Source organism: Anarrhichthys ocellatus, unplaced genomic scaffold (genome assembly GCF_004355925.1).
Source record: "Anarrhichthys ocellatus isolate YVR2014 unplaced genomic scaffold, GSC_Weel_1.0 scaffold11, whole genome shotgun sequence".
NCBI lineage: Eukaryota > Metazoa > Chordata > Actinopteri > Perciformes > Anarhichadidae > Anarrhichthys > Anarrhichthys ocellatus.
In genome coordinates, this window is record NW_022280041.1 from 5,954,564 (window position 1) to 5,981,506 (window position 26,943).

The 26,943-nt window shown below is 41.7% G+C and overlaps 4 protein-coding genes across 10 annotated transcripts in view; 3 read left to right on the forward strand and 1 right to left on the reverse strand.

Annotated features, from left to right (window-relative positions):
* The first annotated feature begins 456 nt into the window (after window positions 1–456).
* On the forward strand, window positions 457–5,691 carry LOC116385796 (E3 ubiquitin-protein ligase ZFP91-like). Of its 2 annotated transcripts, none has more exons than XM_031851522.1 (11): window positions 457–1,122; window positions 1,505–1,536; window positions 1,636–1,755; window positions 1,861–1,897; window positions 2,009–2,095; window positions 2,221–2,376; window positions 2,646–2,696; window positions 2,782–2,860; window positions 2,981–3,095; window positions 3,288–3,387; window positions 3,747–5,691. In XM_031851522.1, the coding sequence occupies exons 1-11, from the start codon at window positions 788–790 to the stop codon at window positions 4,588–4,590; spliced, it is 1,956 nt and encodes a 651-aa protein (XP_031707382.1). In that variant the 5' UTR covers window positions 457–787; the 3' UTR covers window positions 4,591–5,691. The 2 variants fall into 2 exon arrangements, with proteins under 2 accessions (XP_031707382.1, XP_031707383.1); XM_031851523.1 differs by having other exon boundaries at window positions 956–1,122; window positions 1,489–1,536.
* A 5,569-nt stretch (window positions 5,692–11,260) lies between these two features.
* On the forward strand, window positions 11,261–19,770 carry LOC116385688 (uncharacterized). 2 transcript variants are annotated; one of them, XM_031851361.1, is made up of 8 exons: window positions 11,261–11,414; window positions 13,222–13,331; window positions 13,576–13,660; window positions 13,749–13,944; window positions 14,470–15,548; window positions 15,662–16,473; window positions 17,348–17,551; window positions 17,642–19,770. In XM_031851361.1, the coding sequence occupies exons 1-8, from the start codon at window positions 11,323–11,325 to the stop codon at window positions 17,884–17,886; spliced, it is 2,823 nt and encodes a 940-aa protein (XP_031707221.1). In that variant the 5' UTR covers window positions 11,261–11,322; the 3' UTR covers window positions 17,887–19,770. The 2 variants fall into 2 exon arrangements, with proteins under 2 accessions (XP_031707221.1, XP_031707222.1); XM_031851362.1 differs by having other exon boundaries at window positions 11,330–12,291.
* Window positions 18,930–23,034, reverse strand: LOC116385689 (butyrophilin subfamily 1 member A1-like). Of its 4 annotated transcripts, none has more exons than XM_031851366.1 (9): window positions 22,822–23,034; window positions 22,564–22,629; window positions 21,810–22,169; window positions 21,434–21,715; window positions 21,238–21,330; window positions 21,115–21,150; window positions 20,783–20,806; window positions 20,652–20,696; window positions 18,930–20,546 (listed from the first exon to the last, which is right to left on the reverse strand). In XM_031851366.1, the coding sequence occupies exons 1-9, from the start codon at window positions 22,823–22,825 to the stop codon at window positions 19,945–19,947; spliced, it is 1,512 nt and encodes a 503-aa protein (XP_031707226.1). In that variant the 5' UTR covers window positions 22,826–23,034; the 3' UTR covers window positions 18,930–19,944. The 4 variants fall into 4 exon arrangements, with proteins under 4 accessions (XP_031707226.1, XP_031707225.1, XP_031707224.1 ...); XM_031851365.1 differs by having other exon boundaries at window positions 21,810–22,175; XM_031851364.1 differs by lacking the exon at window positions 22,822–23,034 and having other exon boundaries at window positions 22,564–22,813.
* Window positions 23,035–24,535: 1,501 nt separating this feature from the next.
* mfsd8 (major facilitator superfamily domain containing 8) overlaps window positions 24,536–26,943 on the forward strand; it is a 6,410-nt gene continuing 4,002 nt past the window's right edge. Inside the window, exons 1-6 of one of the 2 annotated variants that reach the window (XM_031851041.1) lie at window positions 24,536–24,846; window positions 25,082–25,164; window positions 25,611–25,654; window positions 26,067–26,307; window positions 26,499–26,612; window positions 26,768–26,912. In XM_031851041.1, coding sequence (XP_031706901.1) covers window positions 24,788–24,846; window positions 25,082–25,164; window positions 25,611–25,654; window positions 26,067–26,307; window positions 26,499–26,612; window positions 26,768–26,912 — 686 coding nt within the window. In that variant the 5' untranslated portion in view covers window positions 24,536–24,787. Of the gene's footprint in view, window positions 24,847–25,081; window positions 25,165–25,610; window positions 25,655–26,066; window positions 26,308–26,498; window positions 26,613–26,767; window positions 26,913–26,943 lie in introns of those variants that run through there. The other variant, XM_031851043.1, reaches the window with a different exon arrangement.

A 26,943-nucleotide genomic window follows, 5' to 3' on the forward strand; every position in this document is an offset into this window, starting at 1 on the left:
CTGGCCCTTCCCAACCTTAAAATGTCAGCATCACATTTGTACCATACCATACTACATTGTTGGCGCTCATGATTGAAACAGTACTTTATCATCCACTTGGCAGTGGACATGTCACCTTACATACCTGTTGTGACACAGCCTCACTGGGATAAGACTGTCTATCAGTGACCCCATGCTACATTATACAATATGGGAAAGTTGTTATTTGTCTGTTTATTTTTTTTAAATAGTCTAATTAATTACATTATGGGACTCAAGGGACCAAAATAACTGAGATAGATTCATATTGTAACAGGTTTAGCACAATTGCATGAACCTAAGACTAAACGCATGCCTAAATGCATAGAGCGATGAGTTTTAAATTATAACTACATATCCCATAATCACATTTTTCAATTAGTATGGAAGCCCTTGAGTCCAAACATAATATTTTCGCATATCCGCGCTACTGCTGCCGCTGCTCTTAAAGGAGACGCATCCCAAACGGGCCTATACTCGGTTTAAGAAATATGAGGTTTGCTATAGCTTTAAGAGGTAGATAATGTTAAATGTTTCTAGTATTAAATTATCATTCAACGTTAACTTTGTTATATTAATAAGCGAGTTTTTGAAATGCTTGCTTAAGTCACTACGACTCAACATTACCATTACTCTTGACTGAGCTAACATAACTTGGTCCCAAAAGGGCCTTCAATGTTACGTTGGTATTACATGTCCTATGTTCATAATTAACGTTACGTCAACTAACGCCAATTACAAAAGTCTGTAAGGGTCATAACAGTTAAATATGAGCAGCATGGGCTCGGAGGAAGACGAGGTTTCGGGTATTCGTCCTGGGATTGAGAAAACCGGAGACTCAACGGAGGCCGCCCAACCATCCTCGGACTCTACTGAATTGTCAAGCGGGAGAAGAGGAAGTAAAAGGCTAGTGAAAACCACAGTGACCTCTCCGGAATCCGGTGACTCTGGGTCGGGTGTTCGAGTTTTGCGAGCCAGGGGAGTTGGAGCTGGCAGGACTAAAGTTATGAATTCCACGAATGCCACTTACAGGCAAACACCTAACGTTAAGAGTATGCACCGTGGACGTGGGAGACCTGTGGGATCACGCTCCAAAAACACACAGTAAGTGCCTGCACAAACGCACGTCAAATACTTTGCAGTACAATAGCACTATTGCAAGAAACGAACTAACTAACGTTAACGTTCACTCTCAGACGCTAGTTAGAGGTACTAGTGAGATTGCACTGCAAGGACGGTTAGGGCTGTAATTGTAGGAAGTGTGCTGTGGGGGTTCTTAAAGCTATAGGTTTACTAGATGCTGAAACCAAAACAAATGAGTTAAATGCACGCGTTGTCCTGTCTGTGCTCTTGTTATCCTGTTGTTTTTCATTTTTCAAAGGGCAGTTGAGTTATAAAATACTGTGTGTATTCCAAGGTATACTACCAATTTTTATTTATTTATTTGCACCTGGCTTTTATTTACTGTAGACTCTCTCTCACACAGACCAGCGGTGAAGAAATCCACAGCCAAAAATGGTAAAAAGATACATTAGTCCTATTCATCTATTTGTAGGAATTTTGTCATTGTTATGTAATACATCTGTCACTAATGCTTGGGCACGCTCACCTCATTAGCATCCAAACGCACTCTTGGATCAAAGCCGTCCAAATCTAGAGTATGCAAAGGAAGACCTCCAACCCAAGCCTCTCGCACCACACCAGCAACATGCAAACCTGAAGCGGAGATGGAGGCTGGTAAGACAAATACCACTTGCAGTCTTTTTACTACATATAATAAGACTACGAACAACGGCAATCATCTGAAACTGAAAGAACATATTCATTTTCTCTGTTTTTTAGGAGAGGAAACGGGTTCTTTGAAAGGAAGCAATGACAAGTGAGTGGTATACATCTTATTAAATGAGCAACAGAGAAAATGTTGGATTTCATGTTTGATTTTCCAGTGTGAATTTGATTGTGGCCAGTGTGGTGTGGATGTCCATATTAGCATTGCAGATCCAGATGCAGCTCTTGACGAGGACCCTCCATTCAGAGATGACCCCAATGACCTCATCTATAAACCCGAGACAAAGACGTATGCTGAGCTCACTCCCTTTCCATAGTGACCATTGGTTCTGAATGTTACTTTATACAAAAACATGATGAATGTTTAAATGTTAGCTTCAATAGTGAATTGAGCTTTATCTCTTAACTCCTTAGGGAAAAACCAAGGCGGAATACAACGTTAAAACAAAAGGAAGTCAAGAAAGAGGAGTCAGAAAAGGAGGAAGAAGAAGATGACATTAAAAAGGAAGAATCAACAGAGATTGTTGTGCAGAGTGAAGATGGCGCGGGTTATAACACACGGCCACCCAAGTAAGCAAAATACGGGTTGATGATTAGTTAATGGAACAGAAGGACTGATGGCTGAACAAGCCGACAATAGGTTTATTTCATACCTCATTGGTACCTGAAGCCACACGCCCTCACCAATGTCTGACAGCCTGCTTACTGACAAAATCTTTGCACATTACATTATGAAGGAACTTGACAATATAGATATGATCCTATTGGACGTTTGGGAGGAAGGATTAAAGTATTGGTCTTCATTTTAAGTTCTGTTTTGTAATCTGTTTTCATTCTAGGAGAGGCCGACAACAAAAAGATGACAAAGGCCCTCGGCTGCCAAAACAAAGGTAACGGTCTTAGTTGTATTACTCACTGTAGTATTTGTATCAACTATAATTATTGTACAATTTCCCTTTTTTTCTGTCGCCATAGGAAGAAGCCCCCAGTGCAGTACGTCCGCTGCGAAATTGAGGGCTGTGGTACTGTCTTGGCCCACCCACGTTACCTACAGGTTTGCCATCCTGTCAACATTTTGACATACTGTTTTAGATCTGTGAACTTACCTTAAGGTGCAAAGTTGGGTGCTTTTTACTGTAATATTTACTCCTTTTCTCTCATCTCTTTATTTCAGCACCATATCAAATACCAGCACTTGCTTAAAAAGAAGTATGTGTGTGATCACCCCTCGTGTGGGCGATTGTTTCGTCTGCAGAAGCAGCTGTTGCGCCATGCAAAACATCATACAGGTGATGTCAAGGCACAAATGTGTATTTACTCAGTATCAAGACTGGCAATGTACCTTATGTTTATTTGAGTATGAAAATAGTGATATCATTTCTGAGCTGCTTGAAATGCCGAGGTGGTAAGTGAAAACCTTACATTTTCTGTGTCTATCCTGTCATGTAGTTTATTTATTCTGCTTGTCATCTGTATTTCAGATCAAAGGGACTACATCTGTGAGTATTGTGCTCGTGCCTTCAAGAGCTCCCATAACCTGGCTGTGCACAGGATGATTCACACAGGAGAAAAGCCAATCCAGTGAGTAGCAGACTTCACAATATCATGTTGCAATGTGTGCTGTGGGCCAGGAAGAACTTTAAGTCTGGCTTATATCCGTTATTGCAAGTGAGAAAGCACATTATTTCAGTTCAGTCTTATTTATGTAGAAATAAACCATTTAAAATAACCACATAATACATATTTTCTTTAGTTCTTCCTTTAATGTTAACTACAAACATTAACTTTAACTTTTAACTTAAAGAGTAAAAAGATCTAACTATTTCTTTCACCACTGATTATCAGTAAATAGTGCAATTGGAGGTCAAGTGTCACAGATGAGACTCAAGCGTCAGGTCCGTTCAGACTGTAACCTGGTCTTTGTCTCCACCCTGTGGCAGATGTGAGATCTGCGGCTTCACCTGCCGTCAGAAGGCCTCCTTAAACTGGCACATGAAGAAGCACGATGCAGAATCCTCCTACCAGTTTTCTTGCTCCATTTGTAGCAAAAGGTTTGAGAAAAAGGACTCCGTTGTTGCACACAAGGCCAAGAGCCACCCTGAGGTGCTCATAGCTGAAGCCCTGGCAGCTAATGGGGGCTCAGTAATATGCAGTCCCGCCCTGATCCCAGAGACTCTCCCAGTGCTCACCCAGCCCAACCAACCCTCTGTCAGCCAGGAGAATCAGGAAGTAGTGAATAGTACGCTCACTCCACTACAGCAGGTGGGGCTCCTGCTCCCCCCACAGACGCAGATAGATGTATCTCTGGGCCAGTTTTTCCAACTGCCCACGCACCAAGTGGTGCAGGTGGCACATCAGCAGCAAGCCCCCACCTTGCTGCACCTCACGGCTGCTACTCCTACTAACTTATCCAGCATCAGCCACCCCCAGCTCATCCAGCTCTCCACCCATCCTGCCAGCACCATCACGTCCATGACCGTCGCGGACCCTCGGAGCACCCTGCTCACCCTGAGCTCCGTCACCACACTGGCCTCCACAGCCTCCCTGGCTTCCCAGCAGGCTATGCAGTGGGGCAGGGAGACCGATGAGGACGAACAGTTACCAGGGGAGGGTGAGCTGTGGGACAGGGTGGTGGTGGGTGGCGCTCATCAGGATGTCGGGGAAATTATGTGGGAGAGTAACGAGGAAAGAAGGAAGGAAGATGAGGGGATTGAATGGGAGAGGGAAGGAGGGAAACAGATTCTTTTACAGTGTGCCGAGGTTCATGGAGACAGTTTAATGTAGATAAAAGGCCACGAAATGATCTTAGCAGGAACTTTATGCACAGGGAAGTTTTGATTTAAGAAAGGAACAAAAGACTGAAGGACATGTCAAGACTTAAAGCTGACATTATAAATATTTTAAATTATAGACTTTATCTCCATGGAGTGTAACACAGCAGTTATACAAAGTACGTGGCTACACAGAGCTACTTATATCAGGGAGTATGATTTATTATGTTATAGATTACATACACTTCTTTTACCACTTACTGAATATTTTGTGACTCTTGTGTTTGTATATGTGTGTGTGTGTTACATCATTTCTAGAGATTAAAAAGACTGCAAGATGATAGTACATATTGTACAAAAAGTAACAAATGACATATATATCCCTCATGTCCATATGTGAACGAATGAATAATTTGGTCAACTCTAGTAGTTTTAGTTCATGAAAACTTACAGAACAAATTAACTGTGAGCAACAACTAAAACTAAATATGGTCTTTGTTGTAAGATTACAATAAAAGACATATTAAAAAGAAAGAATACAATTTTTAGTCTGGGCCTTTAGACAAATCTACTTTGACGGACAGAAATCCCAGACAAAATCTAGACTAATTTAATATAATATTTAGAAATCCTTTGAGATATGCCAGATCTTTTCTTTCACAGCAGACATTTAGACTTTTTATAGTAGGACAAGCACAAGTGTCTAATATTATTGATGACTTCTATTTATGTGTCCAAGTCAGTCATGACAGTGAGCCAGCATCCTATGCAACATGTTAAAATGTCTTTTGTGGAAAAGGCCCATAAGAAAAGATCTAAAATGCCTTCCTTGTATTCTCTTTCTTTGTCCTAAGTTGTGCCACTTCCCTTCCAAATTGAACTGAACCATCTGATTGAATTCGTTACGGATTGTTGCCTTAATATTTTTTCACAGTTAAGACTATGCAGGCAGGATAGAAATAGTTTTTGTCATCAATTTTCTTTTTAAACATTCTTAGATAATAAAATATACCTCTGTGCACTGCCACTACTACTGACCACTCGTAATCTTATGATCTTAATTTATTCGAAAATGTATTCAGATTAATAATAATAAACAAACTGTGTTTTGAAATTTTTGTCTTTTATTCCTGACACATCCTTGAAACAAGTTGATACAAGTCTAGTTGATTTATGTATAAGGAACATAATGCACTAATTAACATCAATATGATTTAGTGAGATTTAGCTAAATTACTATATCTGTCAACATTTTAATGAAAAACAGCATTAAAGCACATATGGAAATGTATATTTGACATTTTTTGAATTTTGTAAACATTCTAATAATTGATTTACCCACACTGATGCCCATCTTGAATCCTCATGAATACACCTAATGACAAATCTTTATGATATACCCATTAAATCAAACTTTGAGAAAAAATTCTATTATATCCTTTTAATCCAACTTTGTTTACAACAATGACCAGGGTATTGTCTTTACAAACCATCAAAAAAAAAGGAAATATAATAACCAGACAAAATAATCCATTGATAACAGCTTTCTTGATGTTTACAATTTATTTAGTTTAGTCGAAATTGTAATTTGCAAATAATATCACATTCATTAAATTTAAGAAGGAAATAGTTTGTGTACATTTTGGGAGTCGAATTGGTCAGATAATATTTTGTATGGTGGTTTTCCACATTAGCTTACAGTGACTGCGAAACCCCAATAAAGCAGGGGTGTCCAAACTTTTTTCAAAGAGGGCCAGATTTGATAATGTGAAAATGCCCAAGGGCCAACAGTCCCTGCTGACATTATTTGAAACAATACAAGTAGCCTATACATACATTGTTATTTAATCATTTTATTTTCAATGACAGCAAATAGCAATGTAACCAAATGTAAGCATTCATGTGTGACCGGACTTTGGACATGCTTGGCCTAAACCTTAGTTGTTTCCTGTGAAGATGGAAGTTTATTTTGGAAAGACAGTATGCATGTAACAAGCGAAAACAGACTCATGTTGCTGGACTTTTGCAGGAAAAACGCACGAAAAATGAGGAGCAACTTTTCGTAAGATATCAATAAAACGGGGATGAATTTATATCATTGTATAAAGAGAGTGACATGAGAAGATCAATCTCATGTCTAAGTTAAATCAGCTATAATCACTATTTTAAAGTGATTAGTGACTCGTCTAAAACATTTAAAAAAGGAATAACTTCAACAGAATCATTCTATACAATGTAGCTTCTTTACATTCTAATAGAATGTAAAGAAGCTACATTCTGATACAATGTAGCTTCTTTACATTCTATTAGAATGTAAAGAAGTTACATTCTAATATAATGTAAAGAAGTTACATTGTTGCCTTTTCTTTTCTTCCCACAAGAAGGTAATTTTGTCAGATTGATAAAAAAAATGTCACTTTACTTCCTGACATTATTGTTACAATAAAGAGAGCGTTGGGTGGGCCACATGGTGACGTTTTTGAGGAGAAAAAAAGGCAGTACGTCCCCCCACCTAAAAACGCCCCTGTGGCTTGCGGAACCAATTAAATCCCCTCTCGTTTGCGTGCACGCCAACATGAACGCCGACACAAACACGCTTCGTTGACGCGCGCTTGGGACGAGCTACGGTCCGTGTAAAAACTGCTAAAGTATCCCCAAAAAAAGGGTCCCGCGTGTCCGGAGTTGTTTCGGTGCCAACACTGACGACGTTAGGGGACCGCTTGTTTCTCTTGCTCGGTCTTCCATCCAGCTCGCTGCTAAAGCCACCTATATAAACAGGGCTGGAGAGCAAATGGCAGAGCAGGAGGAGCAGCAGCAGATAACTGCGCTGGACACACCGGTGCCTGGCCCGTCGCAGACGGAGAGAGCGGTGGCTCTCGCCCGGCTACTGCACCACGAGTGTGCTCGTCTGCTCCAGCTATACGTGAGTTATCCGTTTTAACACACTCGTTCTGCTTGACTCCCTCACACCGAGGCGGTGTGACCCAATCCCGTTAACGGTACTAATGCGAGCATGTCGTTTTACTGAGACAGCTGCCAGCTAAGCTACCTGTCGCAATTGAGTGATGTGTTCTACTTTTACTGCGTGTATACATCAACATTCACCAGTATACCTTTGTGTATTCTTGAAAGGGATGCAGTATAATCGTACTAAAAGCCTCCCCCCCCGATTTCCCCTGGGGTACCTAATGGATAGAGTGTATTGGATTTTTTCCATCCGTCATGCTTCTGTGCCTCATCCTCCCTTTTAGAACACCTTTTAATTGATCCATATGGCTGTCATTCAGTGTTTAATGTGAGGCACAAGTGCAAGGCCAAGAAGCACCTTGCAGCCGTCTGCTTTGTACTCAGCATCAAGTTGAAGCAAACATCTTTTCCCCGTCCTTTCAGAAAGAGAAGGAGACCTTCTTGTCGGACCACACCCCTGACGCAGGACGCATTGTGTCCCTTTCCCCAGACTCCGAGGAGCCTAGCACGGAGCAGCAGGTGCAGCTGCTGCATTCGGCTCTGCGGCAGTGCCTGGGGCTGATCCACTGTGTCATCCTGAAGGAAGAGGAGGAATGGGGTGAGCTGGAGGGCGACTATGAGACCATGAGGAAGAACGTCCGACTCCGGCTGGAGCACTTGCTCAGCAGCACCAAAGTTCTGGTGGAGACCGAGAACGTGACCCTGGAAGTCACCCCAGACCACCAGTGTAATGAGGTACAGTATTTGTTATAGTTAAGTTTGTATTTCTATAGACGCACACACAAAACCACAATGTATGTCGATATATTTTGAAGTACTATATTTTGGGGAATATTTTCAAATAACGTCTACACCAAATGGCAGAAGAAAGACTAAACCAACTAAACTTTCTCCTGACGAAGAGCATTTTTCTTCGTGTCCCAAGCTTTCTCAAAATAACTGGGTGATTTAATATGTGAACAACCAACTCCGACTTGTGCATTACACATGTTTAAAAGATGCATATTTTAAAGATTTTTAAAAATCGTACTAAACTAAAGTATTGCGTAGTTCCCACAGTTTTTTTTTTTTTTTTTTACTGGAACAACAGGAGCAAAAATGCCCCGATTATGTCATCATACAGGTGACCAAGGAACCCTGCACCATGAAAGCATCAGCATTGGCAACATTCAACTCTAAAGGGCCCCCACAGTAGGATATTTCCAAGCTACCAGCCCTCAGCCCTGTCCTAGTAACACAACAGTTAAATGTAAAACCTAAATCTACAGCAAGGGTGTGACTAAACCCTGTATTATATTAATGATACCTCTTATGTGATTATGACTAATGTTGGGAGCAAAGCTTTAAATCCTGGACTTAATCTCTGAGATATCATGATAATCTTTAGATTGAGTTTAAAGCTGCAACAATCAATATTTTTATATTAACGATGGATTAAATGTTTAATTTGAAAGGTATCCCTCAAAGTGACGAATCCAAAAAGAATGACCACCCAACCCCGCAGGTCCCTGCTGATCATTTTAGCATCTTTCAGCTCATTGTTTTTGATTTGCAACCTTACTATTTTCAGCACCAAACAGCAGGTAGAGAAAGTTAGCAACTAGCTGGTGAACAAAGTGGAGAATTTAGCAGCTAAAAGTTAATATCAGATTTGCATTTGTCAGATAAACATAACTACAAATGAATGATAATGTTGCTAAAAAATCTGTTGGAGCAGGTTTAGATTAGAACTCTGAAAGTTGAAGCGTGAAAAACGTAAGCAGTGTTTTACTTCAGCCTACCAATCTACTAAACAACTTTTTTTTTTTTTTTTTTTTTTTTTTTAATCCATTTTTACGGTATCTTGGTATGATAAAAGGCAGTGGATGTGAACTTGATTTCTTCTGTGTAGGAAACCGATGGTGCCGGGGGAGTTTTCGGGCTCAAAATGTGGACCTATCGCGTGCTGCTGGAGCTAGTCCACTGGGCTGACCATGCTGCGCAGACCCTCCATGTCTTGCACACAGAGAGGGCAGGAACAGAAGACGTCTGATTTTTCTTGGTTTCAATCCAACAACATCTATGAATGAATTAACTCAACACTAACAGCCAGCTTCCCCTTTATGTATTCCGGAATTGAATGTTAAGCTCTGTCGAATATACTCTGTGAAAACTAGAGGTTATAAAATTGTACTGCTTAACTAAAATCACAACTAAGCTCCTTTTTAACAAAGTCCTGTAGACCGCTTTTCCCAGACGTTGGTATTTCCACAGCAAGTGTGAAACTGACCTCTAGTTTGCCACAGTTGCTATTTTCCTTTGACATAGAAGTGAGTGCAGAATTTTAAGGGTATACAGTTTGGTTTGGTTTGTGAAGTGGCCGAGTTAGACACTCTAAAAATGTATTTTTTTGTATACTGTGTGTTATTTATTTTATTTAAGTTGGATTTACTTTTGATGACTTATTAGCTGCTGTTCCTAACACTAGAAAATCTACTAACTGCTAGAATGTAGCCAAAAATACACGACTGATAAACTGTGACTGATGTGCAGCTGAATCTGTAGCCATTTGCTATTCTAATAATAGGTCACTTAGCTTTTCATGTCCCATTTTATTAACATATCTAGTCTAGATAATTCCATATCAAATTTAAATGCTTGTATTGAGTTTGGTTTTGATCAAGTGTCATGTTTGCTGCTCTGGTCACCAAGTTCTCTCCTGATGTTCTACTTGAATATGCTGCTACACTGTTCACAAGTTTTAACTATAAGACCAGTGGTTCTCAAATATTTTCTGTCAAATGCTTCTTTGGAAGGTAAAAAAAAAGAAATACTTAAAGACATACTGTATTAGACTAATCCCTGACGGTAGGATTGTACTTTCTGTAGCCAAACGTATCAAACACTGCGTTACACAACAACTTAACTGTAGTGTTTAATGCCTGATGCGGCATAATCTCGCTGAGTGAATGAGCTGGGACTCCCAGGCTTGTTGTTATGGTGGATTTCTTATTGCCATGCTTTTCTTTTATCTCTGTGATGATTAACTGGATGTGCATTGACGATTAAAACCCACTCTTAACACGTCTTCTTTGTCACCTTGCCTCTACTTTCCAAATATTTTTTACAACCTTCTGCTGTGTACTACCTAGCTGTATAGGGTAGGTCAAAATAGCTCCACCCAAACCAGCTACTACAGTTAAATTATATATCACACATTGATGAATTAGTATTAACAATCTATAATAAATGTTATATATAAGAATTTATTAGTTGCAGGGGAAATTTTTCTGCAGAATATGTAATAGTAAATTCAAGTACATTTTGTTGATAATTCTTATGTACTTTTACTTGAGTAGGATTTATAATACACAACTATTAATTATGATGAAGAATTATTTTATTGTGGTGCACTTCTGAAATAGGCCATTTTAAAATCACGTTTATAAGCAATTCTCGTGAAAGTAAGAAGAGCTATTTAGTGACAAGCTGGTTAAACAGTGTTCAGATCACAACCAATGTGCCAATGTAGGCTTCACTTCAGTCTGTAACAAGTCTAATTAATTACAAGGCATTGATGTAACTGCACTTCCACGTGAAAGCATGGAAGTTAAGTTTACACACCGTATTGAATATCCGCAATTCTATATCTTCAATCAATTTGAATCTTGAGGTTGAAGGTCTTTATCTTCCTCAGAGGTGGGTGCACCCCATTTTACCAGTAGAACCCCAAAGGATGTTGTGCACATGCGCGTTGGGCAATCTACCGGAGCGCGAGAGGTAGGGGAAGGGAGTCCTAATGGCGGAGAATGTACGGTCGCCTTTTGACTACCGGGAGCCACCGACCCTCGACAGCGACGGGGATGGAAGTAAACCGCCGCCGCCAAGGGGGTGAGTGAGCACAGCAAGCCCCCGGTTTGTCCCCGCGCGCGGTGGTTTTCACCGGGGTTTTGTGAGCAAAATGCAAGAGCCTGAGACGCACGCGCTGCGACCGTGCACGTTTGTTTAGTTAACATCAGAAGCCCTTTTTTCGCGTGCATGAGTCCAGCGTTATAATGGAGAAAACGCAGCGGGGGAAGTGATTTTTCTTTGTTTTCTCGTTGCAGCTGTTATGTCACGCGAGGGTGCGTCTTCCCATGGCCGCCTCAGCTCGCATGTAATCGCCAGCCTTTTATTTTTGATGTTTTGACGGGACCTAAGTCTCAACGTTAGCTGCTGGAAGCTAACAGGCTAGCTGTGGTTTAGCACTAATGTTAGCATGCACCCAGCAGGAATCGTCCGCTATGTATCTTACTGGCCAGTGGTGTGCCGTCTTGTCGATAAACCCTGTCATGTCAGATTGTGTAGACTGCAGATCCCGGAACATAATATCCATCAAACCACCTCGTCGCTTCAGTGTTATTGTGCTCTGAACACCGCTTGACTGCTCAGCTGGTGCAGATCATGACTCGTGTCTTGGCTTTGAGTAAACAAAGTTGCTGACCATGGCTAAAATGCACCTGAAAAACAGTTGACTGTCACCAGGTTCAGTGCATTTGGGACGCTATGTTGTGCTAATCAGGTCTCTGTTAATGCATGTGTACAGTCTGACGTGATTGATAAAGGGGTGGGGCCATTTCAATATATAGATAAAAATAAATCTGTGATAACCAAGATAGCTGAAATCAGTTTACACACTAGCTGTCTTTTTATAGTAGATCTGTGTTCCTCAATCATGGTCATCGATCATCACATCAAATCAGGGACTGATTAACGCCTGTGTTTACAGGTAAACCTAATGGAAACTAGCATTGATGTGGTACTAAAACATATTCTTAAATGATGTCGAGTAAACCTAAGTTACATAACCTAAGGTGGACAGGCAGCAAAAAGCATTTTAAATGGGTTTGTGATGAACTGTGTGGATTCTTTACTTGAACAAAAGGCATATCTGATTAGTGCTGAAATATAAATAATTAATGAAGTTGGATGACAGGAAAATTATTGTTTTTTATTTTGGTAACTTAGTCAGTAATTAAGGAAAAATATATGTGCCGTCCAGCTATTAAATTTTTATTTTCAGCATTTCTTTTTTTCTTATGTCTTTTTGCATTATTGTAAATAACATATTTTGGGATTCTAATGTGTTGATTGGGCAATACAGGCAATTTAAAAATGTCTCTTTCAGCCCTTGGAAATTGTGATGGTATTTTCCACACTATTTTCTGACATTTTACAGGTAATAGATTAATGGTAAAATTAATCAACATACTGATCAGTAATGTATGAAATTGATAAACCCTAATACAACTCTAAAAGGATAATGTAGTTGATGTGTCTCCTTTTTTGTCTTTTATATGTTTTTCAGGGTCTACTTTTCTTCTACTGTACTTATTATACTGAAACCTGCAATATTTGTAGGATGTGCAGACATCTATATTTTTCAAATGTCTTGGTTTCGATTGCTTGTGGAAGAACAAAAATGACGCCGTTGCCACCACTGCTGCCACCATCACTCGTTAAGTAGTTTGTAGCCTTGTTGTGGATGAGTCACCCACCTAAGAGAAATGTTATGTGAACAGATTCAATTACTGCTTTGCAACAGGTATCGCATGCTCTGCTCATTTCAGCTGCCCTCCCTTCGAATATTTACCAGAGGAAAGTAGAGCACTGCTATGTCATCATGTTTGAGGAAGCGCTGCTATTTCTTTTTTTACAGGCGAGTGTGTGGGAGAAAAAGGAAGGGGACACCTGTGAAGGTGTGTGACCGAGCGTATGTAACAGAAGATGAGGAGGAGGAGAGCATGTCAGAACACAGCTACAGCCCTGGTATATATATATAAGCGCCCACACACACACACACACACACACACACGCACACACACACACATACACATTTAACCACCTGCTGTTTGTGTTTTTATCCACTCTGGTGCTTATGATAAACAAGTGTACCACGTTGTAATTAGCAGTGTATTGTAGTACAGTACAGTACATCTTTCAAACATAAGGCTGGTGGTTTGTGATAAAGCAGTTAAGATGTGCTGGATTTAAAAAGTCCTCTCTGTCCCAGGTGATGGCCAGTACCCAGAGGGTGCAGAAGACCGCCTCCCTCCACCTGGCAGTCCCTACTACATGCCCGATCCCACTCAGCTCTGGTATGGAGGACCCTCGCTATAGTAACTGTGCTTAGATATTTTTCTAGGTTGGGGAGCCATATTGCTAATGTCACTTTATGTTTTCCAGTGTGCCAGAGCTGGGGGATGAGGGAGCGAGTGGTGTTCGTGGACCTGTCCTCTTCCATCCACCACCCAACTGCCGGATCAGAGAAGTCCACTGTGGGACCCAGGTGCGGTTGGTTGTCATAGCAATCCGAGACATCGCCAAAGGGGAGGAGATCACAGTGGACTACAGCCTGACGGACTGGGGAGAGAATGCAATGGTGAGATACTAGCTGGTGATGTTCAATATTTATCAGGTTGCTAAAAATCCCATGACAAGACTAAATTGCCAGAGTCTGATGTAGCTTATCCCCTCTGTGCCATAAAGCACAATTGTTGTCCAAAAACTATTTAAAACACATCAATAAGCCACACAGTTGCACTGTGTGACATGTTCCTCCATTACCATGAACATGAACACTAATTTGAGTTGAGACATTTTCCTGCTGCCTTAAATTCGCACACACACCCAAAAATCACATGCATATATTGTCCCGAGCAAATGCACTGTTTGCTCATGAAACTATATATTTGGGCTTTTTAAAAAGTTATTATTTTCAGGATATATTATGCCTTTAACGACAGTTGAAAGATGACAGGAAAAAAAGGAGAGAGAGGGATGCATTATCCAGACATGAACCGGGGACATTGTAGCCCTAATCCTAATCAAAGACTGTAAATCCTGTGGATAATAGCTACATGTTGAGCTAATTTGGTTTGTTTTCATTTAAAATGTGTCTAACCAGGAGGAAGAGGCTGGCCCCCACCCACTGTCCCTCTCTGTTTCTGATTACCTTACCCCTTCCTGGTCATTATCACCCTCATCCTCCCCACTCACCCACTCTGAGCCCAGTGACTCGGACCGTGAGGAGGACGAAGAGGAGGAAGATGATGATGATGACGATGATGACGAAGAAGAGGAAATTGAGGAAATAAGGGGCCGAATGCTTCGCCGACGCAAGAAGCGCAAGCTGCCTGCAACGGTCGAGTCGGAGAAGAAAAGCGCGCCCACCTCCTCCAGAGGCCCTGGGCACCCCTGCTCATCCTTTTCCCACCCAGCACCTGTCGCAACCCCTGCCAGATCCCAGTCCCAGCCCCCAGTCAGCGCCCTGGCACCCCCGACCACCAACATCAACAACAATATTAACATAAACATTGGAAGCTCCCCGGGTGCCACAGTGAGCCGGCGGCAGCACTGCGCATACTGCGGCCGCCACTATCGCTCTCTGGCACGCCACCTGGAGAAGCACCACGCCAACCAGCCCGACGTTAGAACAGCCATGGAGCTGGCACAACTGCACAGCTCTTCAAATGGCAGCGCCTCACACCCTCACCCCTCATCGTCCTCCGCCTCCGCCACTCACAGTCATTCCTTTGCTGTCCCTCAGCCCTCGGCCCCCAACCCCGCTCCCGCTCCCCCTCCCCCTCCCCTCTTCTCCAGGGAGAGGGAATCGCCAGCTACACGGTCGAGCACGGGCGGCGTCTCCTTCTCCCTGTCGCTTTCGCCGCCTTCCTCTACTCAGCCTGTGGCCACCAAGAAGGCGCCCAGCTTACCACTGCCCACCTCAAAACGTCACGCGCCCCCGCTGGTGTCACCAGTTAAGAGTCCATCACCACCTCTCCCGTCTACTCCCAGAAGGGGTCGGAGGATGAAGAGAGAAAAGTATGAAGAGCAGCAAAAGGTGGAGGTGGAGAGCTCGAGAAGTCAAGAGGAGCTGGTTCCACCTCCTACTCCAGAACCAGACATAGATCCAAACGAAGATCTGGAGCTGAGTGGAGAAGGAGAAGAAGACGCACCAGAGGAGAAGAATGGAGAGATTGTAAGGTATCGTTGGATTATTATTACCAATTAGATATTTATTGTTCAGGGTTTTTGGGTTGTGTTTTGTTTTTTCAACTGCTTTTTAAACATGTTTTTTTCCCCTCTGTCTTTTCCAGCACACAGAGACATCACATGTCTCCACTGCTCTCTTCCCTCTCCTGTTTGGTCCTCTACCTCCGCCACCAGCAGCACTCCTCTTTCCTTTCTCTCACCCGTTCTCCTCACTCGGCGGAGTCCTGGCGCCTGCTCTGCCATTCCAGCCTGTCCCTGCTCATCCTCTACAACCGCCACAGGGAATGTGAGGTGGCCAAACTCACTGTCCAGGACTACCACAACCGTATCACTCCTCCGGCCAGCTCCAGCAACAACTCCAGCAACAGCTCCTCCTCTGGCATGGAAGCCCTCCTGTCCCCCTTCGAACGCCATGTCCTCTGTACCCTTCCGCGGGCTAGCGTTTTGGGCAAGCGTGGTCGCATCCAGCCACTTATTCTCCCGCCACACTGTGAGTCCTGCCTGGACCTACTCCTTCAAACCAGCCCCAATGTGGGCGTGGACCCAGAGAGCCCATATGTCTTCTCTCGGCCCTACCACTCACCTGCCACACCGCTCCGGGGCACGGACCTTCTGAGAAACCTGGCACGATCCAGCGGGGCTAAAAACCCCGGAGCACTGACAGCGACTCGTGTACGGCGGCAGGTAGCGATACTTACTCAACTGCTACTATTAGATGAAGGCGAGGGCCAGCATGGAGCCACCAAACAGCTGGAGGAATTCCTTGAACGAGAGTACCATGTGACCCAGAACTGCTCCACTATCATACGGGATCCAGCACTGATGGGTCGTGTGGGTCGTGTTGTGCTTTATGGAGAGAAGGAGGGCGTGCTTTTCCGAGGGATGAGCCTGCAGCACATCTGCCTCGAGTTGGATGGTAAAGAGTTACATCATGTATTATCTTTCTTCAGGTAAAACGCTGAAATTACTTGGGGCCCATCAGCAGGTATTTCAGGCATGCGATGTTTAATTTAATGCAGGTTCTGCTGCCAAGAACCTTTTTTAAACGATGAACTCCCACCGTGAATAATGATGGAATAATAATGCAAAGTGTCAACATAACACTCGGTGTTCATTTTAACAGATTATATCTAATGTGGAACTATTGATGGACTCTGCGATGAATGTCAGCTTTTTAAAATATAAATATATAAACGTGGAACAGATATGATATACATCACACTAACACTTCCACACTGAAGAAATAATAGGTCCAATGCATCTTTTTTATATCCACGTCTGACGCTACAAAGTATGACGGCTAGTTTGGCGTTCACGGCGTGCAGAAGCACCACTTCAGATCTATTGATGTTTCTTTTAATTATTCTTTTTAGTCCGGCGCTCAACCTTTGTCAAACTTTCGTGTGCACACGGCCCTGCAGTCTCACGCCCTTTTATGGGGGTTTGCAGGGCTGAATAGGTTTAACTCACGCATTCCTTCAATTTACAAATGCAATGACATTCATCATTGCGATACGTACAATTTTGCGTTTTAAGAACACGTGAATCTGATGATCATTTTTAGGACCTTTCTTAAGAATAGATTTACGAAAAAAATGTAGGATGATACAAAGACTCTGCCAGAGGTTCTGTTGGGTTAAGAGGTAGATTTTACTGGTATCCACCACTTCATTAATAAACATTTTGAACAAGTTACAGCACCGCAGTTGATCCCCTTTCTTAAAATATTAAGCTGTATGTTAGTCATTTGATTTGAGTTAACTACCCTCCATTTCATCTCTGTCCCACAGTATTGTCTGGCAACTCGGCTGACTCTTTCTCAGAAGAGTCCGAGGCAGAGGAAGAGAAAGAGGAAGTAAAGGAGAAAGCTGAGGTGATGGTGAAGAAGAAAGGACCAGGGCGACCGCCACGGAAGAAGAGGGCACCCATTCCCGCTCCAGTCAGCCCCTCAATAGCCAATGTTCATAAGAGAAGATGCATTCCACCCAAATCAGGTAACCATCTGCCAATATCGGTCTAGGACCTCCCGAACTTCAGTCACTTCCTTATTAACCTGATCCTATGCATTGTCCTCTATCTCACAGGGAAGCGTGGTGTACTTAAGCGCCCGTGGTCAGAGGCTGAGCGCGTAGCAGTGGAGACTCACCTAAAGAGGAACCTGATGGAGCTGCGAGTCCCCGCGAAGGCGGACTGTGAGCGCTGCCTCGAACTCTGCCCTCTGCTGGTGAGCAACCAGCGAGACTGGAGGTCGATCAAGTTTTACGTTCACAACCGCATCCAGCTGCTGAAGAAGCAGGGGAGGAGGGAAAGCGCCGCCTTGGTCTGCTAGGTCAAAACAAAGACACGGCACAGGACACGTACCATAATGTATAAACCACCAGCAATCATAATGGAGACAAAAGGTGGAGTGCAGCTTCTCCTTTTGGGTGGCGTACCTGAAGTTAGGTGCATGCAATGTCTCATCACCCCGGTCATAAGTGAGTTGTGTAGTAATGAGTTGCTCCAGTTAAGGATCATTCATCCGTATGGAGGATGCCCGCTGTCTGTTCAAGATGTACTTTTAAGCTGTTGGACAAGATGTACGCAAAAATGTGAATATGAGTTCAAACACAGTGAGTGCTTTGGTTTTTTTGTGTTAAAGATTTATTTTTTATGTTGTCCTTACTTCATGAAATAGTTGATAGTGGAGAACAGCGGGAGACGTAGGAGAGAGAGAAGGTGACATGCAACAAATGTCCCTGCAGTGAAGTCGATCCACAGGGTTGCGGTAGGTGCTTTAGACCACCAGGACACTCTGCAGCAAATAATCCTTGGTCTAGCGTTTGCTTCCACTGAAGGCTGATGACCAAACATGAATGTGTAAAGCTTTGGAAGAAGAAACCAATGGTTCTGATCTTTTAAAATCACCACAGATAGACTAAGTATGAACTTGTATAGTTTGTGTTTGATATTGACTGACGTCGTGCCCCCAAACCATGGCGCCCAATTGACGAGCGTATTAAGAAGTATTCTTCATCGTCTCGGACCATTATGCACCTGTGAAGTGGTTCTTGCATACATACCTCTTCTACCATGGTCGTAGTCGGGCTACTCTGTCTCAAGGCACACCTACTTGAATTTATTGTGTGTCAGAATAATTTCAGAATCAATTTATGGTCTTATCCATAATGTAAATACTTCTTAATCTATGAAAAAAATATACAGTAGTGATGGCATAGTATTGTGTTATGGTGTATATACTGTAAATACTACCTGTACTTATTAAAGTGTATGACATTTTGCTGTGTTTTCTTAAACTGGATTGTAAAGTGAGTTGTACATTGTGGATGTAGAGCAAAACAAAGGAAATAGAAATAACAGATAAATACAAGATCACAGATTGATTGAATTTTATTGAAAAAGCTGAGTCACAAAGAGTACACACACACGTTCAAAAATAATTATACATTTTAACATCAATTATTACAGAATAAAAAGTAAACTCTATTTAGTGGTCGTGCCAGAGTTGGGTTATTGTTAACTTTTGTATGTCAGTTTGTGGCCAGGCTCGCCACGGTTAATGCTACCTTATTAGATCCTTCCCAGTCCTTCCTTCTCTGAATTAGCTCAAGTCCACCTACAGTTTCTTACGCAAGATCAATAAGATTAAAGTTTGCACAAAGCAGCGTTTTTGAGTCTGGCTTGTAGACTCACCTCTGCAATATTTCTGTTTGTAGTGTGTGTTTACTGAATGGTTACAAGACCAAAATCCCCCGAAAGGCAAGAGAATATATAGTTGTGAATCACGTAAATAACTAAGTCATAAAGTGTACTTAAATTCAAAAAAAGAAGAGTCACACAGCACAAGCAATAATAACTTCCTAAATGATTGTAATTAGTGTATAAATGAAATTAGATTAAATGTCAGTGTATATTTACTAATAGTGTATAAATGCACAACAGCATAAGTTTTTTTTAAATCACTTAACAGACAGTGAACATAAAAATATAGAAAATGAAATGCTGCTCAATCAGTTTGGTTTTCTTGCAGAGAGTTAGATGCGAAGATTGATATCTGGAGAGTGGTATCAATCCTTTACTGACAGACCTTTCTGTTATTATTCTGTCTGCAATTGGTCCGGAGTTTGAGCTAATATGACCGTATACAATAAGACATTTCAGCTTTAACATGACTTGTTTAATAAAAATCTTGGGTGGTCACCCATTTCAGTGACTTAACAGTTTTCCCTGAACTCCACTAAGTACATAAAGTACGCAAAACAAGTAAACTTGGTTCCATTAATTTTTTTGTATCCTCTTTTCCCCCATAACACATGATCCAAATACAGTGCTAAAACACAAACACAGATCCTATCAGATTTCACCTGCTTCCTTACAAAAGTTGATATTAAGATGCAGTCTCTTGTGCCGTTGAGTCTACAGAGTTCCCCATGTCACTAGGCTGACCCGGTTCTTCCCTCTGTAATATCTCCATAACTCCTTTGTCACCTCCACCAGGATTGAAAAATGGAAAAATGACCCCTGTGAAGGTAGCTGTTAAACTGCCAATGAGACACTCACGTTCCACATCATAAAAGGAAAGCTCTCCGCTGTCGTAATTCAGAAACACACCGACCGTCTGGGGTCTGGTGTAGACTGGCAGTAAAACGTTTGGCTCTGTGCTAAACTGAAAGCTATCATTTTTGTCAGGGTTAGGGTTAGAGGACAGGAACCAGAAACCATTAGATGTAGTTGGCGAAACATCTAACTTCTCAGAAATGACAGTTGCACTTGTAACTCCTACCCACCAGGACCTTTTGAGATCTACATTAGGATGTGGCCCCAAAGAAACCTCCCAGTAGTATTGTCCAGAAGAGAAGCCAGGTGTTCCTTTGATAGCTGTGATACAGGTAACCTTATGTCCATCGGGAAAGTCACACTTGGCGTCTCTCAGTTTACTATCCTTGATTTTGAGATACTGATTTTCCATCTTATCAAGTGTGACATTTACTGAAAATTGAAAACATTAAACAAACCAATCAGAAAAGGTCAGATTAGAGAAACACTTGGCACACTACGCACATAATTGTTAATTAAAATAAATGAAGTGGTTACCATAGCACTTGGTAGCTTCTGATAGACTTGTTGGCTGGATCACGTCTGTAAAGGTACAATAATCATTACAGGATGCAACTTTTGTGTCAGTGCTTTGCTTTGACTTGAATAGTGACCATGTTACTTCTTACCTTTTGGTAAAAGGGTACGATTCTCTAGGGAAGAAAATACAAAAACAAAGTTAACCCTTTAGGTTCCGTTATTTTATAGCCCCCCATGGATTTTACACATGAAGTTCAATTTTGTTGTCATGCGATGTACTACTCAGCATTTTGGAAAATGTATCCAATGTTTTTGGAGCTTGACTGATAGTAGGTGCTTTTTAAAATGTGTCTCTCACAACTCGTTTAAAGAAGTGCTAAGCCTAAGATCGAATACTAATTTGCAGGTGTAGCCATATAATACTCATATCATGAACTTTCTCTGAAATGTCGTGTAAGAGAGTGACTCTGGTTGTTCTTACCTTCGGCTCGGTCGTTATTTGATTCGGCTTTTTTCCCTGAAACATGGAACATTTTCAGGATTTCTTATAAAATATATATATTTATTACATCACAAACATGTCTCCAGAAAGTCAAACAATTACCTCTCCGTTTGAAGTACAGCACTCCAAGTAACACTAACATGGCTGTGAGGAGCAAAGCAAAAAGCACCCATCCAGCTGCTGAGGATCCCAATTCTAGATGAAAAGCAAGAAATGTGTTTTTATGTATTCTACATGAGCGAAGAAACATTTTTTTTTTTATTGTTGCACACATGCAAATAATTGTTACCCTATTTACCAGTTTGTGGCGACTTTTCCGGGCGCACTCTTGCCTCTTTTGGTTGCTCATCAGAGATGCCTATTGAGCAAGAAACCTCAGTGGAGTTGGAGACAAGAAGCCAACTGTGGACTGAATGAAGACCAGACGAGTCTTTGCTGTACTTCAGACTTTTTGGTTTAAGAACCTGCTTTTGATCCAACCATGTCAGATTAGGCTCTGGATACCAGCCTTCAGACTCACAGCTGATGTTCACCATTTTATCTTTCCACACTGTTGACATGAGCGGGGCATGTCCCATTTCTAGGAAGGAGGAGGACGATAGAAAAACATTTATTGTTAAGATGAAAGGAAGATTGTAAAATTGAAATAATCCCTTGGTTTTGAATGTACTCACCTGTCACAATGAGACGAACACTTTCACTGTCATAACCTTGTTCACTGCTGACGTAACAAGTGTAATCTCCTACATCCTCAACTGTGGCTTTTTCTAGCTTCAGGCTCACATCACCTGCCGTCAGCCCAACAGACGCTGCATCCTTTAAGCCAAACGAGACTCGGCCCACATACGAAGCTTCCTGGGATGCATTCTCAAACTTCTTTGCCCGGTAATACATGACCGGGGAGTCGTAGAGACGACGATACCAAGATACCTCCAAACCATCTGCACTTTGTGGTGGATTGAGCCAGCATGGTAATGTGGTTGTTTGGCCAAGTTGCACTTTGACAGGGGTCCTGATTAAAACCTCAAGGCTACCTGAAACTTAAACATTAGTTACTGTAAGTCACTCTGGGTTTTGTTAATATTTAAGATAGGTGCCATGTAAATGCATTATTGCCTCCCTTATGTCCCACCTATAAATTACTTTTATAGTGTTTAATGCAGCATGTTTATACTTGATTATAAATCGTGTTATGAGTACATATAGCTCCTAATTGCAAAAAAAAAGACTTGATGGGGTTTAAATGAAATATAAAAGCAGTTTAAAGGTTTAGCACAAAATGTGACACTAAAACGTGAATGAATTGGAATAAACAGTGATCAGATACATACAAAGGTAACAATGGAGAGTCATTCATTGTAGAATACAAGGATAAGGAAAATAACATAAATAAAAATAGATAGAATAGCGCAGAGACAAGGGACTTACCGGGGGCAGCGCCGCACAATGCTGCACCAAGAGCAGCCACAAGGCACATATGCATCATCAGTGCACCTATAAAATAGGATGAATACAAATTATGACAGGCTATCTGCATGAAAACAACCGTAATATCAGGAATCGAAAGGTATCCACACCTCTCCACAATACACAATCGGGCTTAAATCAATACAGATTTAATAACAGCAACTGAATAAAAGCAGAGGAATATGTTGCGATTGATAGCCCGTCCAACTCGCGGCCTACCCATTGTGCTGTTGTAACTCCAGGGAGAAATATCCCTCACGCTACTCCTGGTAGAATATAGTCCTTAAATAGAAAATGAAGAAGGAATACAAATTGAGAGGATTTGAAGTCCGTTTAGTCTGTTTAGTGTAATATCGTCGTGAAGGTAGAATAATGGGGGTGGGAAACGCGCTCCAACACGTTGCGTCGTTATCCAGAGACTTACTTTCACTTTCACTTACTACCGGAAACAGGAGTGAGATGGCGGTCAGCTACTCTGTTGTGAACACTTTCATTTACAGTGAAATGCTCTCCCATGAAATCTAGGGGAAAGTTTGTCGGGACTTAAATGCATGTGCAGTCTTCCACTTGTTCGTCAGAGGCGTAAGGCCTAAGTTTAACTTCTCCTGACAAAATCATTAATCGCATGAATAAATGAGTGTGGAACATAATAGAACAAATACAAAGAAAAACATGAAAAAAAAAACAAATAAATTGTGAAGTAATTGAAACAAAATGCGTAAAATTACAATAAAGGATGTTTTTGGAGTAAAAAAAACAAAGAATAAATTCCTTTCAAAATTGTATTTGAAATGTCATGGTCAGGGTGCATGTAACTTTGATGATCCTCTGACTTTTCCTCTAACGCCATGATCGGGTCAAAATTATAACAAATCCAAATTGGTGTATGACTATAAAACCATGGAAATATGTATAAAAATAATTGACATTCCCATCAGCTAAAGCTTTACTCCCTGTTTGGTGCTGATAAGAAAATATGGCACTTTCGCTGGAATCAGCTGTTTTGTAGTCGACTGACGGAGCGATAAACTTTTATTAACTCGAATATCTTACCCATTTCATCTGTATTTCAAGGGTTTCAAAGTCCGCAGTGTGAGGGGGTGGATCTGCCTGGTGTTGGCTATTTATTGTCCAAACAGCAACAGGCTAAGGTTACTGAACGTTTCAGAATACTTTCATACTTAAGAAATACGAACACACAAATAAAGGAGCTTAACCAACAAAACAAATGTGTGAAATCAGAGAGAGTTTTAGTGCATTTTGTCCTTACGGAGTAAAATGTGTTATGCAGTTCATTTTTTCATTTGTTTTAATGGTTTACGTTTTTGCAAATCGTTTGACAAAAGCGTAACCCCATCTAAGAACACAACGAGTGGGTAAAACCTGGCACAATATCATAAGAGGCTCTGTGCTATATGTTTGTGCTGACATGGTAGGTGGACATTGTCAACCACAGATGTGTAAACAAGGGACAGGGATTTGTGGTTTGTAAATTCTCACGTGAGAGCGCTGCCTCGAGATCAGCAATAAGTAAACAGAAGGGACCGGATGTTATGCAATGTCGGCTTCAAAATAAAGGCTTATAGTTGGTCTCTTAAAAAATAGACGGGTAGGTCTTGTGACTGTTCTTTATTCACATTGACAATCGTACTCGAATTATTTGGCTCAACAGCCCGTTATGAAAAGACAAAAAAATAGTTGGATTTAATTGCAATTAACTTTATTCTTCTACGTCTAACCGGAAGAGGTAATTGTAATTCAGTTTGACTGGTGGTGTGGTCAAGATTAACGCTTGTTCTGGTTAAAAGGGCTTTTTACATTTAATTTTTATTTTTAATAAATGAAGTGTTTAAATGAAAAATGTCATAATCTTACACACTCCGGTACAGTAGGTGGCGGTATTCACATTAAAAGTTAGTTTGTAGTCCGCCAATAACCTAGTTAACAAGAAGAAGCTTGTGTGTGGCGTACTATCGTCTATTCACTTCACCGTCGGTTGGAAACTACTTAATTTAATAGTATGTTGTGGCATTAGTATGTCAACGTAACGTTGTATGCAAGAATGTACAATTTTAGTCTGAGCTCGGAAGAGTTGTAGTTAGCGTTAGCAGTGTAGCTAGGTCACTTACTCTCGGCTACATGGAGACTTAGCACAAGTTCTGCGTTGTTTACATTTTTTGCAAACATGGCTCAATTCATTGACTCTGACGAGACAACTCCATTGCTCAGTGATGATTCAAACAGGTGAGTGCAGAGTTCAATGGCCATTGACTAGACCCCTTAGCCAGTAGCCACTGTTACCTCAGCTAAGTGGGGTAACGTTTCAACAGGGAGCTTTAGTGCATTGTTTATTAAACCGAAGTATTACCAACGCTACTCTAGAAGTGAACCATGCATTATGTTAACCATTTCAGGCAAATCGTTTTTGTTTCCGTGTTGGCTCTAAATCACATGTGCTGTCTTTTCCTCTTGTGTACAGTGATGACTCTCAGGATGAAGAATACAAGAGTCGGTGGAGGTCTATCCGAGTTATGTACTTCACCATGTTTCTCAGCAGTGTAGGTGAGCATGCCCACGACTTTAGAAGTAGAAAGCCCATTGCAGAGACACTACACTCGGGGCTTCAGTAATTTGTATGGTAAAAGGGCCTCCTCCATGCATAGGTGGGGGGAAATTATGGGGGGAAATTGTCCTGTAACTTGGAGAGACTGAATTTAATAGTGCTCAGTTATTGCCATTCCGTAGCACAAGATTCCAAAACAAAATGAAATTGTAGCCCAGTTCATTTGTGCTCCACAAGAAAAACACGACAACAACGGTAGTGCATTTTTCTGAATTCACATCAGGAGTAATGTAAACGACAGCAACACTTGTGGATACGTACTGTCGCTATGAACACGATGCATCTCTATGTGTCCCTGGCTTGTGTTTAGTGTGATATGATTCATAACACAATGTTTAGGATCTTTGACAGGGGGGAATCATCTAAGTTCCATGTGCTCTTTCAGGTTTCACTCTTGTCATCACATCACTGTGGCCCTATTTACAAAAGGTATGTACTGTATGGTTTACCATTTTCTTTGTAAAAGACTGTTGACCGGTTCTGCTGATGTCATTCATACAATTGAAGGCACTTTGTTTTTTTCCATTCGAAGGCAAGTCTCGGCAGGGTAAAGAGGAAGTGAAAGAAGCTACAAAGAACATTTTTGGGGACTTTGTTTTAGATTAGGGTTAAGTACTGCAATGGACCTGTGCGGTAGTGAAACTTTGTAGGAAGCAAATCTAAATACTAGGTCGCATTCTAGTTATGAGTCAAACCTAACTGCATGCTTCAGTAATGGGACTCTCAAATTTGACTATCTCATCTGTTTGCTTTGTAGCACTGTCCTCAAACCGTCATACTGCAGGGTATTCTGTAGAACGTGCTCATGATTCCACATGTTTTGGGTCATTGTTTCTTACAGATCGATGATAGTACCAATGCCACCTTCTTGGGATGGGTGGTGGCTGCCTACAGTCTCGGTCAGATGTTAGCCTCACCAATTTTTGGCCTTTGGTCCAACTACCGGCCACACAGGGAGCCACTGGTGTGTTCCATCATCATCAACCTGTCCGCCAATATCTACTACGCCTACGCATTCCTGCCCAGAACCAATAACAAGTTCCATGTGCTCATTTCCAGAGCCTTTGTGGGCTTTGGAGCAGGTAATTTGTGAAGGCCTGTTTCACATTATTTTGAATTGTCCACACAGCTGCCTGTAAATAACTATCCTTTTCATTTAATGCCATGGATTTGCTCATAAACTGTACATAGGGCTCCGCTCCACCATATAATATTGTCATCTGTGTCACAAAACTAACTCGCTAATGTTCGCTTTGGTCTTTTTTTATGTCAGGTAATGTTGCTGTGGTGAGGTCCTATGTTGCTGGAGCTACTTCACTGAAGGAGAGGACCAGTGCCATGGCAAACATGAGTGCCTGTCAGGCTCTGGGTTTCATCCTGGGACCAGGTAAAGATGGCTGTATTTTGTTCATATTAAGTAAACCATGCCAGTGTAGAGAGCAAATGATGCTAGCCTAGTGAATGTTGTGGGGGGGGGGGGGGCGCAATAAGCAAGTCTTTGGTTTGTATGTTTTAACACTTGCATATCTTTGCATATGTCAGCTCTGCAGGCCTGCCTATCATTCATCGGTGAGCATGGTGTCACGGTAAAGGCTATAGACCTGCAGCTCAACATGTACACTGCTCCTGCTTTACTAGCCACCGTTTTCTGCTTCATCAACATCCTGCTGGTTGTTTTGGTGCTGAGGTAAAGATTTATATGCACACATATATATATA

What these genes read in the sequence shown, in the direction of transcription:
- LOC116385796 (XM_031851522.1), top strand. Translation starts at nt 788, where the DNA reads ATGAGCAGCATGGGCTCGGAGGAAGACGAGGTTTCGGGTATTCGTCCT. An exon ending in GAAATCCACAGCCAAAAATG is followed by an intron (nt 1,537 to 1,635) that starts GTAAAAAGATAC and finishes TCACCTCATTAG; the next exon opens with CATCCAAACGCACTCTTGGA. An exon ending in ACAGGAGAAAAGCCAATCCA is followed by an intron (nt 3,388 to 3,746) that starts GTGAGTAGCAGA and finishes ACCCTGTGGCAG; the next exon opens with ATGTGAGATCTGCGGCTTCA.
- LOC116385689 (XM_031851363.1), bottom strand. Translation starts at nt 22,672, where the DNA reads ATGCAGATAGCCTGTCATAATTTGTATTCATCCTATTTTATAGGTGCA. An exon ending in ATTGTGCGGCGCTGCCCCCG is followed by an intron (nt 22,176 to 22,563) that starts GTAAGTCCCTTG and finishes CTAATGTTTAAG; the next exon opens with TTTCAGGTAGCCTTGAGGTT. An exon ending in GCTGTACTTCAAACGGAGAG is followed by an intron (nt 21,151 to 21,237) that starts GTAATTGTTTGA and finishes TCCATGTTTCAG; the next exon opens with GGAAAAAAGCCGAATCAAAT.
- LOC116385688 (XM_031851361.1), top strand. Translation starts at nt 11,323, where the DNA reads ATGGCGGAGAATGTACGGTCGCCTTTTGACTACCGGGAGCCACCGACC. An exon ending in ACTGGGGAGAGAATGCAATG is followed by an intron (nt 13,945 to 14,469) that starts GTGAGATACTAG and finishes GTGTCTAACCAG; the next exon opens with GAGGAAGAGGCTGGCCCCCA. An exon ending in AAGAATGGAGAGATTGTAAG is followed by an intron (nt 15,549 to 15,661) that starts GTATCGTTGGAT and finishes TGTCTTTTCCAG; the next exon opens with CACACAGAGACATCACATGT.